General features: G+C 43.3%; 1 protein-coding gene across 2 annotated transcripts in view; it reads left to right on the top strand.

The window, feature by feature from the left end:
• The window catches only part of ATG2B (autophagy related 2B), a 75,283-nt gene that overhangs the window by 41,689 nt on the left and 18,028 nt on the right, over positions 1–15,566 (top strand). Inside the window, exons 25-33 of one of the 2 annotated variants that reach the window (XM_021707886.1) lie at positions 60–130; positions 593–669; positions 1,262–1,432; positions 2,992–3,106; positions 5,627–5,826; positions 6,879–7,105; positions 8,342–8,450; positions 10,175–10,369; positions 11,050–11,151. In XM_021707886.1, the coding sequence (XP_021563561.1) occupies positions 60–130; positions 593–669; positions 1,262–1,432; positions 2,992–3,106; positions 5,627–5,826; positions 6,879–7,105; positions 8,342–8,450; positions 10,175–10,369; positions 11,050–11,151 (1,267 nt within the window). Of the gene's footprint in view, positions 1–59; positions 131–592; positions 670–1,261; positions 1,457–2,991; positions 3,107–5,626; positions 5,827–6,878; positions 7,106–8,341; positions 8,451–10,174; positions 10,370–11,049; positions 11,152–15,566 lie in introns of both variants that reach the window. The other variant, XM_021707885.1, reaches the window with a different exon arrangement.

Genomic DNA, 15,566 nt, shown 5'->3' with positions numbered 1-15,566 from the left:
GTGGTATAATGTTCACAACTTGGATTTTTAGATATTGGTTTTTATCTTTCTTGCCTCAGAATAATTTTGGATGAAGCTGCTTTACATCTATCTGACAAATGTAACACTGTCACTATAAATTTGCATAGAGGTAAGAGTTAAACAACAAAGTCTGGAGTAGATGAACACTGCTTTATATTTTGTGTGTGAATATTTTAAAACATTTTAACTCTGGGGTAGTGCTGGTGGACTAGGGATCTTACTAAAGGTTCTTAAAGTTTGAAGGATCTTTATATGGTGATCAATGTGATATATATTCAGAGCTTGGTTTTTCAGATACTGGTTTTTCAGTTGGAAGTTGTAATGTTCTTGCTACATTGGTGCATCAAATTACTATATATGCTCCAAATATTTAATGTAAGACAAATTTTGTTTCTAACTAAAATAAAGTGACTTGTAGGTTGAAACTATTTTCATTTCATTATAAATATTTGTAGCGCTCTCTGCAATGAATTTTCGAGACATGCTAGTTTTGTTAGGCATTGGTTGGATAAGCAAACATCTTTTGAAAGCTGTACTCAAACATTTTATTAATTACTTTTAAAAATTTTAGATTATGTTCGTGTGATGGATATGGGGCTTTTGGAATTAACCATAACTGCAGTGAAGTCTGATTCTGATGGAGAACAAGTAAGTTATCAAAATAAATGGAAATGTTTATTTAAATCCTACTTTTTGAGAGATTAAAAAATTGTGACCTGGTACAGTGGCTCACACCTGTAATCTCTGCACTTTGGGAGGCCAAGGTGAGAAGATTGCTTGAGCCTAGGAGTTTGAGACCAGCCTAGGCAATATAGCGAGACCTTGTCCCTATAAAAATTCAAATGATTAACCAGGTATAGTGGCGCAGCCATGTAGTCCCAGCCGCTTGGGGAGGCTGAGGCAGAAGGATCTCCTGAACCCAGGAAGTTGAGGGTGCAACGAGCCATGATTATGTCACTGTATTCCAGCCTGGGTGATAGGGTGAGACCCTGACTCAAACTAATGAAAAGTAAAAATATTAAAAAACCGAATTGACCATGAAATTTTTCCACTTACCTAATTTTAGTCAAAACAGATAAATATGTTAAAATTGAAATTGAGTTATTATAGAGACATTTTTTCGTGTGGCAAGACAGATTATTATTATATCTTTTAAAATGTGAATCTGTGTAATAAAAAGAATTTTAGTCTCTTTTTCTTGAAAGCATTTTCATCTTTTTTTTTCTGTGTCTCTGTCCAGACTGAGCCCCGCTTTGAGTTACACTGTTCCAGCGATATTGTCCATATCAGAACATGCTCAGACTCTTGTGCTGCGTTAATGAACCTCATTCAGTACATTGCAAGCTACGGAGACTTGCATGCGCCTAACAAGACAGAAGTGAAGCCTGGAGCCCCTCAAAGAAAGTCGAAGGTACAGTCCACGGTGCTGACCTCAGTCCCCACCTTGTCGTGACATGCTGGCATCATTGAGGTCTTCATGACAGGCACAAGGTGGAAGAGAAACTTGAAAAGTCATCCATCTCTTCTTTACCTTCAGAGTAATAGGGTCTGGAAAGGTGATTCCATGGGCCTTTTTGGAAAATCATTTTACTGTTTGATATTCTCTGTTTCAGAACACTAAGCTGAACTAACATAATACTTTTTTCTCAGACAGGTTATTTTCATCTGTCTTCAGGGAAGAAAGAGTACGTTTTTAGGCAAAAGCTAGTCCTATGCAAGTTGTATATAAGCATGCTATGAATAGGTAGATGGCAGGTGTTAAGTATTGTTACCAGAAGATGTGTTTATATTATCATATGTTTCCCTACTTGTTATCTCTAAGACTATCCATCCAGTTTTCTGGATATCCTGTGTAAATACTTTTTCATGTATGGTTTTCTTTTCCTTTCATGACAACCTAGTGAGATAGAGAGGTTAAAGATTAAATTAAAGATCAGTTCCTCTGTTTTACAGATGATAAGTTAAGGCCCAGAGAATGTAAGTGATTGCCCTAATTAGTAGCAAAAATAGCAACAAACCCAGATATTTTGTTTCTCAGTTTAGTGCTTTTTTTATGTCTCAGATGCCATCTTTCTGACGTCTCTTGTATGTCCAGCTCGAACAATGTCCAGCTCAGCATTTTTCTTTTTCAGTGTTGTTTCCTTCAGGGCCTCTTCTGTGCTAGAATTCTCAATCCCCTTAGGTTACGCGGCCTCTGTCATGTACTCCAGTAAGGGCCGACTGGCACTGTGATCGTTATCTTTAGTTCAGGATTATTTTACACGTCATTTGTGTAACACTTCTGTTGGTGATGCCTGGCTCCTGCTGTATTCTTACTGATAATGAGGTGATTTTTGGCACTCCCTCTCTACTATTTATTCTCTTTGTGAAAACATTCTCCAGCTTATTAAAAGTTATTTTAAATGACTCCTTTCAATGTGGATCATTCCACCTTAGAGTCATGCTCACATATAAAAAGCGCGGTCTGGATTGAATGAATATGTGGTTCCCTAACCAGAATGGTACTGGTGCTGAAGTTGAACCCTGTGACTCACTGTTTGGTGGGTTTCCCCTGCTGGGTGGGCCTTGACTGTCCCTAGGTGTCTGAGAAGTGAGGCTTTGACCCACAGTTGCTTTGTCTCAGAGGATTTGGGAAAACCAAACTCATTTAGGTAGAGGTATCCCCTCCCCCAGCATTACTGCCGTTTCCAACTTCCCCCTTTTTCGATGCATTGCCTTTTCAGGGTTCCAGGTCACAGTACTGGCTTTGAGGCGATGACACATTTATTTCTCTCTGCTAGTAGTTGTTCGGGTGGTAATGAAGATGCTGAAAACTTGCAAGTACAGCAGCTGCTGGTCGTGGAAAAATGAGCGGGTCCCTACTTCCGGTGTTTTTGCAGAACGTAGCATGTTTCTAGGATAAAACAAGTGTCAGTAGTTTGTTTCGTAAGAGCGTTTCCAGTTATTTGAAGTTAGGCTCTCTGGCTGTAGGCGGATCCCAGCGGTGCTGAAGCCGACCAGCAGGTTTTACGAGACCTGATGAGCGATGCCATGGAGGAGATGGACGCGCAGCAGGCCGCCGCGTCCGCGAAGCCGCAGGCCCACGGTAAGGCCAGACGTTTGCTCTGGGACCACGGGTGCGTGGTTGGGGCCTGCGTTGTCTTTGTTCTCAGGAACTTGGTAAGTGACTCCTTAAAGAGAAGTCACATCTGAGTTTGGGTGGATATCTGTCAGTCCATCAGCGTGTGTTTGTTGAGTGTCTAGTAGATGGGTGACTCTGGCCAGGGTGGTGGAGGGAATGCACGGTAGATGGAAGGCAGAGCTTGTGTTGGCTGGGAGCTTATAGCCTAGTAAAGCCAGTGGCACTGGACTGTGCTGCTACTTAGACTGATAAATGCTACGAGAAAACACTTCAGCTGTGGTATATGCTCTACTGCTATTTGGAAAGGACTAAAAGAATTGCATTAGACTTTAGTAAAAGTGAGATGGACTGGCTTTGACAAAGTGGATAAGATTTAGGTGTGTAAAGAGAGGGGGAGAAGGTAATCTCGACAAGTTCATTAAGCACAGAAAAAGGCAGGCGTGAGCCCCAGTTATTGAGCCATGACTTTCAGGCTGTTGTAGAACAAAAGTTCCCTTCTTCTTGGCAAGAGTTAGACAGTGAAGTTGGATAAGCAGGAAGGGGCCGGGTGATTAGAGAGCCTTGAAAACCAAATGGAAGCATCGACACGTTTTGAAGCCTCTGTTCCAAAACATTTTTTTCTATTTCAGTGGACACAGCCGTTTCTCTGTATTGTGAAATTTTAATTAAGAGATGATTTCATGGTGCTTTAAAAGTCTAGCACTGAAAGTTGCTTTCATTCTAATTTAGGGTACATTCAAACTAAGGAGGTGAACTGAGACCTCTAGCTTCCTATGCACTACATTATTTGTAGTAAATATTAGCAGCTATCTTAATTACATGGGAAAGGATATTTAATGATTATAGCAGCTTCAACATACAAGATTCGGCACCGGACACCTATAAGGATGAGTCAGCCAAGCTAGTCTGTGGACTGTGTGCCATGGCTCATGCCTGTAATCCCAGCACTTTGGGAGGCCGAAATGGGAGGATTGCTTGAGCCCAGGAGTTTGAGACCAGCCTAGGCAACATAGTGAGAACTGATCTCTCCAACAAATCAAAAAATTAGCTGGGCATGAACTACAGGCCTGAAGTCCCAGCTGCTCGAAAGGCTGAGGTGGGAGGATAGCCTGAATCCATGAGCTTGAGGCTGCAGCAAGCCAGGATTCAGCCACTGCACTTCAGCCCGGGTGACAGAGTGAGACTTCCACTCAAATGAAATAAATAAAAATCTAGTCTGTAAGTCTTTGAGACCAAAATTTCACTTTATTCATCTTGGTGTTCTCAACTCCCATCACTGTGCTTGGTTTGAGTGAATAGGGAAGGAATTAGTGACTCTAGTGTGCAATATGAATGTATAAAAATAGATGTTCACATACAGATTTCAGTGCACATGCATCTTTTGGGAGCTCTGTCCTGAGGCAGCTCTCTGAAGCCAGGTTGCAGTTTGCGTATCCAGTGCCCCAAGAAGTGATCTTTTCACAGCTTGGAGTCACTGCCTTCCTCTCCAGCCTGAGGCTTGCTTGCTACTCTTCCCCCTTCCCTCACGCAGAGGTTTCCTATAGTTTTAGGTAGGCTCTGCTAGGTATAACCCCTTGCCACATTGCCCAAGGAGTTTCTTCCAGAGCTGGGACGGAGTGAGCACGGCGGCGTCTTGGCTGAAGCAAGCCTTGGCCACAGCAACAAGCTGCTGCAGAGCTCTTCAGCCTCTGCCGCACTGGCTCTCTGGGAGCACGGTCTTCACTTTATGACGCCAACATTTACTCTTCTGGTGTTTGTTTTTAAATTTACTTTTTTTTTTTTTTTTTTTTTTGAGTCAGAGTCTAACTCTGTTGTCCAGGCTGGAGTGCAGTGGCATGCTTATGGCCACCGCAGCCTTGACTTGCTGGGTTCAGGTGATCTTTCCTCCTTAGCCGTCTAAGTAGCTGGAACTACAGGCCTGCGCCACCATACCTGGCTAATTTTTTAATTGATTGTAGAAACGAGGTCTCACCGAGTTACCCATGCTGGTCTCGAATCCGTGGGCTCAGCTAATCTTCTTGCCTCAGCCTCCCAAAGTACTGAGATTACAGGCATGAGCCACCACGTCCAGCACAAATTTTTTCTTTTCTTTTTTTTTTTTTAATCAGTAGAAGTGAGGTCTCGCTTTGTTGCCTAGGCTGCTCTCAAACTCCTGGGCTGAAGAAATCCTTTTGCCTCTGCCTCCCAAGGTGCTGGGATGACAGGCGTGAGCCACTATGCCCAGCCATTGACTTTTCTTAGAGAATGTCAGATTTATTGGTAATCTTTTTATTAGTGATCTTTGGTGTATTTCTGCCTCTTGCTGAGGGGTTTTTAGACATGTTACGGGAGCTCTAGTTAAGCTTCAGCTTTGCTGGGTGATCTTGAGGAATAAATGAGTTATTACAGGTAGAAGCACTCAACATGTAACTAACTGACAGTTAAAAAATGTGTTGTTGACATTTCAAAGTGTGTCCAACACAATTTTGCAATCTTTTGATCTAGGAGTTTTGGATGAAAAGTGTCACATCCAGGAACCGTGCTGTTCAGACCTCTTCCTGTTTCCAGATGAGAGTGGGAATGTGTCCCAGGAGCCAGGCCCTGCGTACACCTCGTTCACTCATCACTTGGTTAGTGATGCAACAGGTGGACCCACGGAAAGCGATGACTTTTGCATTCTTTTTGCACCAAAAGCAGCCGTCCAGGTAATAATAACGTCGTCGAGGCCTTAAAATGCTTACAATTAAATTGACTAAAGGGAACCGGAAGAAGATTCTTTAGGTTTTGTTGACTTTTTTTTTTTTTAAAACAAAGTTTATTAGCAAGAAAAAGAGAAGAAGGAAAACGGAAGATTCACAGCGGAGAGACCTGCCGTGGGCGGGTTTTTCAAAGAGGAAAAACTGCCGGTTTTATTACCTTTTAATGGTTCAGAATTACTTTGTTTTATAATTTACTACTGACCTTTTGTAAATGGTTGCTATACTTTACTATTTCTATGACACATCTCTCAGAGAGCCCAAGAAGATGCTTTATATTTGCAAAATTCCTGACATAGATTATTGAACTACAGATGTATGTGGTTAAGATGACTGACTGTTCAGAGTCCAAGCGTTGGGAAGGATAAGATGTGTGTGAAGACTGAAGTTTTGTGTGTGAATGTGTGTGGATGTGCTTGTAGAGGTGAGATGAGATCGATCTCTCTCTCTCTCTCTCTCTCTCTCTCTCTCTTTCTATAGATGTGTATTTTCTTTTCTCGGAGGGTGTGGGGGCACTGTTCCATAGTACCTATCCAGTAAGTGGCCGTATTTATTTACTAAACTCTAAGAACTTTCTGGTTAAATTTAAAAAATCAAAGCAATCAAACTCAGTAAACCTATTATTAGAAACTTGGTAATTTGATCAGTATGTTGAAATTTTTTCAAGTTTGGCTTGGAATGCAGTATTGACTTTAAACTAAACGCCAATGCACATGCAGTCACACACACTAAACCTGTGCCTTTATTATCAAATAGTGAGAGCCAAACTGTAAACTATAAAAAATACTTATGGAGAGATTTTCATAGAACAGAAAGAGAGTACGTCTTATGGTTAATAAAGCAGAATATTTTATATGAAGGTCAACGTCAGTGATTATTGCTTCATTTTCCACATTGAAGTTGTGAGAGATGTAGAATCAAGAACGCCTCTGTGGATATGCAGCATCGTAGTTGTTGCTAGTGTGGTAAGTACAAACATGCTACCTGTCTGTTTATCTTAGGAGAAGGAGGAAGAGCCAGTCATAAAAATCATGGTTGATGACGCGATTGTGATCAGAGACAACTACTTTAGCCTGCCGGCTAGGAAGACAGACACCAGCAAAGCCCCGCTGCACTTTCCTGTCCCCGTCGTCCGGTATGTGGTGAAGGAGGTCTCTCTTGTGTGGCACCTTTACGGAGGAAAGGATTTTGGAACAGCCCCTCCCACTTCGCCAGCTAAAAGTCACATGTAAGTTCAATCCCTACACAAGTTTACTTGGTGGGCCAGTGTGTTCTTTTTTTGGAAAAATACATACCTTTGTTATTTTAAGAATTATTAAGAAAGTAATATTAAAAACGATGCAATCTAAGTGTCAATTTTAGAGTTTGTTATTTGTGAACTGATTTGTAGTGTTTGTATTTTTTTTTCTTTTTCTGAGTTGGAGTCTCACTTTGTTGCCCAGGTTGGAGTGTGGTGGCATGCACACAGCCACCACAGCTGGTCTCAGGCAGTCTTTCCACCTCAGCCTTGCAAGCAGCTGGAACTACAGCTAATTTTTTGATTTATTGTAGAGATGAGGTCTCACCGGGTTGCCCAGACTGGTCTTTTGAACTCCTGGGCTCAGGCAGTCTTCTCAACTCTGCCTCCCAAAGAGTTGGAGTTACAGGCTTGAGCCACCGCACCTGGCAGTGTTTGTATTTTTACTAAAGATTGACAGATGATTTTCATTTAGCAAAAATATTCAGATATCTACCATGTGCCTGTTTATAAAAATGAATAAGACCCAGACCTTGTCCTCGTTTCTAAGGGAAGAAACAGTCATGAGAGTAGATGAGGGCAGTGAAGTGAAGTGAGTGTGAGAAGGCCGGGCCGGGCATGCCCTGACCCCCGCCATCTGGCACTCACTGAGCACGTGTGAGATGGGTGCAATGCTTGGTAGTCCTAGAAGGGAATCAGGTATATGGAACAGGTGCAGGGCAGACTTTCTCATTGGGGTGGGACAGGGCATGTGGGGCTTTGTGGAGCAGTAACATTTGGTACAATAGTTCAGCAACTTTTTCTACTTAAAAGTGATTTTAAAATGCTTCTCGCTACTGTAATTCTTTCCTGTATTAATTGGGATTTATAGAATTTGTGCTCTGAGGGTTTCTGAAGTAACAAAAAACTTATAAGGAGGTCTCATTTCTCAGTGTCTCCTGTGATGTGGCCTCCAGCATCATAAGTAGCTTTTTCTATAGTTCTGAGTATTTAGCAAGCACATGATTATGCTAATGTGATGATAAAATGCATGTTTACAGTGTCTCCAATGTATAAAGCATGATTTTGATTGGTAGTAATATAATTTGTGGTAACATCTTGATAGTTCTGTAATCTTATTTTCTCTTTCATCTTATCATTTTTTCATGATGTTATTCACTGGTTTTCTTTGGATATTTCTTTAACAGAGGTTTTTTTTTTTTTTTTTCATTTTTGGCTTATTTTTAGTAGTCCCCACGGTTCGCCTTCTCACACGCCCACAAGACATGGACGTGGTATGGTATGTGGCGGAAAAGGAAGGAACCATGATTTTTTGATGGAAATACAGTTAAGCAAGGTAAGTCGGCGTCTTGAAAGGAAAAGTCTACTTAAGTAGGAGCATTAGTGGGGGTTCTCTGGTAACCTCCCGCTGAATGGTCTTGAGCATTAAGTCCCGACCCTTCAGATCAGAGAGTGCAGGGATCTTGTATAAAACTCTTACCTCTTTTTCTTTCTCAGATGTTCTGAGATGACTGAGGTGTTTTTCTTTTCTTTTCCCAGTCTCTCCCTAGAGCAGTGGTCTGGAGTTGAGCAAGCTCAGCATGCCCTGGGTTCTGGCCCACCCCGGAGTTTCTGATTCAGTAGGTCTGAGGTAGGGTCCAAGAATTTGCACTTGCGGGTAGTTTTCAGGTGGTGCCGATCCCTTTTCCCAGGACCCTCAGGAACCACTGCCCTGACTGGGAAGGCCTGTGGTGGGACAGTGCACGTGGCAGGTCCTTTGCGACCCTCTGGCGGCGTCATATGCTCTCAAGTCTGAGATTGGACCAGGCGCCATATGTGAGGGCAGTTAGCATAGAAATAGTGTCGTGATGACAGTCCCATAGATTCAGTCATCTCTTTGCCCCTTTTTGCTTCCTCCATTGACTCATTTTTAAGCCCTTTCTTAGGTATATAAGATAACTTTGTGTCTTATTCCTGTTGAGGATTTTCCTTGAAAAGGATCAGGGATCTGATCAGTCAGATAAGAAATGATGTAACACAACAGCCCCAGATCTGAGAGGACTTGTACATAAAGTTCTTTGCCTGTTTCAAAGAAGTCACCTGGAGGTCCAGAAGGGAAAGACACTGGTTTATTAGTACTGACAGGAGACAGTGATGGCAGCTAGCCAGTGAGGGAGAGGGTCCACCCATGTGGCACCAGTGGTGATGGGTTGGCAGAAAGAAACCACCCATGAGACACCAACAGCAGCAGGTTGGTGAGGAAAGAAACTGCCCATGAGGTACTGATGGCGGCACGTTGGTGCAGGAGAGTCCACATCTCAGGGCAGTACAGCAAACAGTTTTATAGATAAGCAAGTCAGGTAGTCAAATTCTATCTGGTGTTCACAGTCACATTCATTACACGGAATGTGGCACCCACATTACTTTCAGCTTTGCTTGGTCGCCCTCCCTGCTCATCACTGAGACACGGGTACACCCTTTGGAGACCAGCCCTGGCCGGAGAGGCTGAGCGAAGCCAGAGAGAGGGCACAGGAGGAGAAAAGAGGCCATGTCCAGGCCGTTGCCTCGCAGCTAGTCATGCTTGTCTGTGTGGTGGGGCACCATCCAGTAGCCCCCTTGTATCCACGGGGCATACACTCCAAGACCCCCAGTGGGTGCCTGAAACTGCAGGTAGCACTGAGCCTTGCATATACTGTGCTTTTTCCTATGTATATATATATGTGTGTGATGACGTTTAGTTTCTAAATTAGGCACACTGAGAAATTCATTACAGTACATCATAAAAGTTATGTGAATGTAGTCTCTCTCTCTGTCTCAAATTAGCTGTAATCTTTTCGGACTTCAGTTGGCAGCGGGTAACTGAAACCAAGGAAAGCATAAACCTCAGACAGCGGAGGTCACTGTAGATCAATGAAGGAGTGAACAAATGAGGGGATGTCATGGTGTTGAGCTCTTTGAAAGTGGAATTGTAAGCTGGGATAGAATTAAAAGGAAATGATCAGTGATATTTTGCATTTTAAAGAGGAAATCTAATCTAAAAAAGATATAAAGATTGCTCTGTGTTCCTTCTTATCTGTCAAGGTGAAGTTTCAGCATGAAGTGTACCCCCCATGCAAGCCAGAATGCGATTCCAGCCTCTTAGAACACCCAGTCTCTCGACAGGTGTTCATTGTTCAGGATCTTGAGATTCGAGATCGTCTGGCAACATCACAAATGAATAAATTTTTGTACCTGTATTGCAGTAAAGAAATGCCTCGGAAAGCTCATTCCAACATGGTGAGATGTAAAACCCTATTTTTGTTGTTGTTCTATTAGCTTTGGAAAAATGTTTTTATTGTGTCAAACTGCAGGAGAGGGGGGAAACTACCGGATATTTTTTTCTCATTTTAATATGAACAATCTCTTAAATGTGCTGCTTAAAGTTTTCTGTTTAAAAAATTATTTCACATGTCACTTCTAGGATCCGTTAACTATAATTGCCTCAGTAAGTCAATATCTGAAGAAAACCAGAAGTCCATAGTGATCTCTACAAAATATTTGGTATTGCTGGAAGTATCGCTAAAAGCATTTCAGATTTCTAACACTTCTTACATTTTAGTAAGGTAGACATGATCAGCTCAGGACTCAGAAGGTTCGCCATAAAAGTGACTTGGCAAAGGGGTCTGCGGAGTAACTCGGGGTCTTGGTGAATTCCTGCGAGCCCGCAAGTACCGCGCTCTCCCCTTGTGGTTTCCCCCCTGAAGAGAGTCCCTGTCTTTCGTCAGATTCTCGAAGGGGGTGTGCAGCCCAAAAAAGTTTAATTCAGACTCTTAAGAAAAGAGGATAACAGTTCCACCTTTGCTCTCATGTAGAATAGGAGCAGGGATTTTTCTTTCTTTGTATTTTGTTCTCATTTTTGGTGAGAACAAGATCATCGTGTCATTGTGGGGAAATGCTTTTGCTTTCTTGTCTTGTAGTTGACAGTGAAAGCCTTGCATGTGCGTCCAGAATCTGGCAGGTCGCCGCAGGAATGCTGCCTGAGGGTGTCCCTGATGCCGCTCCGCCTCAATATTGACCAGGTTGGTAGTGCGAGCGTGATTCATGCCATCACGGTCAGGAATGCCCTCTCTGTTTAGAACAAGGCCATTGTCATGTTTGTTATTGCTGAACTTCCATGGAAGTTGCATAGTTAAAGCAAACTTCTGGTAAGGAACAAGACAAAGGCGTTACACGTTTGGAATCTGAACTGTTGGTGAGGAACTATTGCTAGATGTTACCCCGGTCTCCTAGTCCTTGTGTGCCGTAGGCCTTCATACCTGCTTCTTGTCTTCTCTACCCTTACATATATACTCCCAATTCACATGTGTATATTTTCAGAGAGTATTAAAGGACTCCCTGATGAATTTAACTGTACAGTATAAGGGGTTGTATCTTTTTTTATTTTTTTCTGAGTTGGAGTCTCACTCCATCGCCCAGGCTGGAGTACGGTGGCATACTCACGGCCACTCCAGCATCTGGCGATCCTTCTGACTCAGCCTTACAAGTAGCTGGAACTACGGGCATGCACTAATATGCCCGGCTAGTTTTGATTTATTGTAGAGACAAGGTCTCACCAAGTTGCCCAGGCTTGTCTTGAACCTGTGTGCTCAGGCAGTCCACTCACCTCAGCCTCCCAAAGTGCTGGGATTATAGGCTGAGCAAACAAGCCCGGCCAGGATTGTGACTTTTTTATTTTTGATTTGGAGTCTCACTCTGTCACCCAGACTGGAGTGCAGTGGCTGCTCCCGGCCACTGCAGCCTCGACCTGCTGGGCTCCGGCGATCCTTCCGCCTCAGCCTTCCGAGTAGCCAGAACTACAGGCGTGCACTACCACACCTGTCTAATTTTGGATTTTTGTTGTAGAGACGAGGTCTCGCCAAGTTGCCCTGTCTGGTCTCAAACCCACGGGCTCAGGCAATCCACTTGCTTCGGCCTCCCAGAGTGCTGGGATTGCAGGCTGAGCCACTGAGCCCGGCTGGGATTGTGTCTTAATTGTAGCATCTGGAAGAGAATTCTTTCAGTGTTGGGCAGTATGACAAATTAGTAAATTGGTATACCTCAAGAAGTCACGAACAACAGAGATTTATGGGAAGACAAAGAAGTCTACTTTCTGTATTCTAGCAAGCATCCAATCACATTCTTCTGGACTTTGCTTTGATCCAAAGAGCTGTTTAAACATAGTTGGTGCCTTTTCCAGAAACTTCATTCAATGTATATGAAAACAGGATGTTTAGTGGTAGTTTAGTGCAGTGGCAAGAAACATGAGTTTGGAGTCAGACTTGGGTTCTAGTTTTAATTCTGTGACTTTTACTAGGTTTATGGCTTTGGGTAAGTTACTTAACATCTCCATGCCTCAGTTTCTTTATAGATAAAATGGGACGAATGGTAATACATGTACCATAATTTTTGAAAAATGAGAATTAAATAGATTAGTGTGTGAAAAACATGTAGCTTGATGTCTGGCATACTGTGTTAGGTAGGGATCAGTAATGTCGCTTGTTATTCACTGAAACATATAATGACTGTTGAACATAAATGGAGTTTTAAAATATTCTGCTTTGAAATAACAAAATCTTGATAACATTGATGTGAGCTTAGGCTTGGAAGTATTTATTTGTGGGGTGTCATTATCTGCTTAAGTAGTGTTAATTGAGTAATGTTTGTTAGTTATTTAAATGAAACTTGAATAATTAACCCTGTGCACTCAGAGACTGCGGATCACCTACCAACAACTTGACCACACTTTTTTACAAAATAGTGAAATCTGAATCACTTCATATTAAATATTACAGCATTGGAGCCAACTTATTTTATTGTAAAGATATTTGGCTTATAATGGAATTTTGGACATCGAAAAACTTATTTACAGCCAAAAAGTCAGAATTCTATATCTTATATTTTTCTAACGTGTGGTAACATGTGAGACCATCACTGACATACATTGCAGGTCCCTTGATACATGTAGTTCAACAGTAATTTGTTGGACATCTTCCACCTGATGTTTTTCTATTTGAGCAGACAGTGCAGTCTTGTTGTCTTCCGTCCACATTAATAATATATAATTTATTGTCCAGTCTGTTGTTTGAAGATGTGGAAGAATGCACTTGTGAGTTACATCTTCTAAGATCGACACACCATATTTTGAGATTGTAAACAATCCTCTGAGTGGAACGCCAACAGTTCATTTTTTTTTCTTGTGAAAACAAATCAGTTGATGAACAATAATGCTTTGAGTAATGTTTTTCTCATCAGGCACATCTTTATCTTAATTGGATCATAGAAATGAAAGCAACACACATTTTTTTTTTTTTTTTTTGAGTTGGAGTCTCTCTCTGTCACCCAGGCTGGAGTACAGTGGCACACTCCCGGCCACCGCAGCCTTGACCTGGTCTCAGGCCATCTTTCTGCCTCAGCCTTGCAAGTAGCTGGAACCACAGGTGTGCACTACCACACCCGGCTAATTTTTTTGTTTATTGTGGAGACGAGGTCTTGTTGTTTAGGCCAGGCTGGTCTCTGAGCCCATGGGCTCAGGCAGTCCTCTTGCCTCGTAATCCCAAAGTGTTGGGATTATAGGTGTGAGTCACCACACCTGGCACACAGTGTTTCTTTCGAAAGCTGCATTGCCGTTGAAGTTAAGTGCAGTTGTTTCCAAAGCTCAGTGTTCCCACAAGGCAGGCAGTAACACAGATGGGACGAGCAGATGATGGTCAGACAGCCAGGCAGTCTGAGGTTCAAAATATGAAGTGGGCTCGACTTCCTGACTCTGCTAGTCTAGTGTTCGTTTTAGTATTGCTCTGCCTGGAAATCTGTGTAGGGAAGATGGATGAATGAATTCAAAACCATTTGCTGAATGCCCACCTGTCCCAGCTTCTGTGCTCCGGATGCTGGGGATACAGAGCTGAACACGACATTGCTGTCTTCAGAGGTCTCTGTAGAGTGGGAAGACGGACACGAAACAGATCTGTCTAGCGTGCCGTGGTGAGTCCAAGTGCTAGAGCTCGGCATGGGATGGCTGCTTGATCGGAAGGAGGCTTGGAGCGAGGCTGGGACTTTGGAAGGATGAGGGAAGACTGGGAGAGACTTTCGGGGGCTGGTGACTTTCAAGCTGGGTCTCCAGGAGCGCCGCGGAGTTCGATGGGTTGAGACTTGTGTGCCGGTCCTGGGGCCCTGGTCCAGCGTGTGGCCTGGGGCTGGGCTTCTGCGAGGTGAGGCAAGCAGATGCTCCGCTGAGGCTGAATAGGCGGAAGCGGAGCGGCAGCAGTTGGCATGTTTGTGGTTTTCGTCATCAGGACTTTGCTGCTTGTGAATGTCGAGTCAGTCATGTTGCACTGGTCAAAGCCATCCCCACAGGATCTTACAGCTAGACAGAAGTATGCCACAGGGGAAATGCAGCACACGTAACCATTTTTAAAGTTAGAAAATTGTGTTGCGGTGTAATTTATGTGTAATCAAAGGCACAGCTTTTAAGTGCTCAGTGTAGCTCGGACAGACTTAGACACAGGAGAGGCTGCCACACCAGCTGAAGTGTGGAACTCCGTCTCCACCTGCGGGGTCTGCATACGGCCCTTTGTGGCCCGTCTTCCCTCCAGAGTAGCCCTGGTCTTTCAGTCGCCACAGATGAGTTTTTCCTGTTCTGCAGTTTCCTATAAGTGGAGCTGTATTTGGCTTCCTGAACTCGGCATTATGTCTGTGAGATTCAGCTGTGTGGCAGCACGGATCGGCGGTCACTTGTGTTGTTCAGTAGTGTTCACTGTGTAGATACACCGCAGCTTGTTTGTTCGTGTACCTGCCGGTTTGCATCTGGGTCGTTCTTGGCTTTGGCTCTTGTGAGTAAAACTGTTATGCAGTTTGTGTCAGGAGTCTTTTTATGGACATTTGTTTCCATTTCTCATGGGTCAACAAATACATACATAATAGTAGAATTTCTGGGTCACAGGATAGGTGTGTCCTTAACTCTCCTAACTTCTGAGCTGTCTCAGCAGCCAGCCGGCTCTTCACAGCGGCTGTCCCACTGTACCTCCCGCCCGCAGCTGGTGAGCCACAGCTGCTTGTCCTCGCCAGACCTGCGGCTGTCATCTTTTTCCTTCTAGCTGCTTTGTTTTTGTTCCTTGTGGCTCTAATTTGGATTTCTCTGGTGACGAGTGATGGTCAACATCTTTTTATGTGCTTCGTAGCCATTTGTGTATCTTCTTCGTTTGTGAAAGGCCTGTGTCGCTAGTTGCCAAACTGGGTTGTCATACTGAGTTGTGAAGATTTTAGCATAAAAACAAAACAAAGACGTTTTGAGACCATTTTAAAAAGCTGGCGATTAGCATCCCTTTGTTTTGTGCTTTTGTGGTGAAAAATGTGTAGAAACCATGATCTCCTTAGTCTTTCTTTTTTTTTTTTTTGAGTTGGAGTCTCACTCGGTCGCCCAGACTGGAGTGCAGTGGCCGCTCCCGGCCACCGCAGCCTC

Source organism: Carlito syrichta, unplaced genomic scaffold (genome assembly GCF_000164805.1).
Source record: "Carlito syrichta isolate Samal-C Ts95f unplaced genomic scaffold, Tarsius_syrichta-2.0.1 Scaffold126596, whole genome shotgun sequence".
Classification (NCBI taxonomy): Eukaryota; Metazoa; Chordata; class Mammalia; order Primates; family Tarsiidae; genus Carlito; species Carlito syrichta.
The sequence above is the reverse complement of the archived record's forward strand: the minus strand, read 5'-3'. Positions and strand labels throughout refer to the sequence as shown.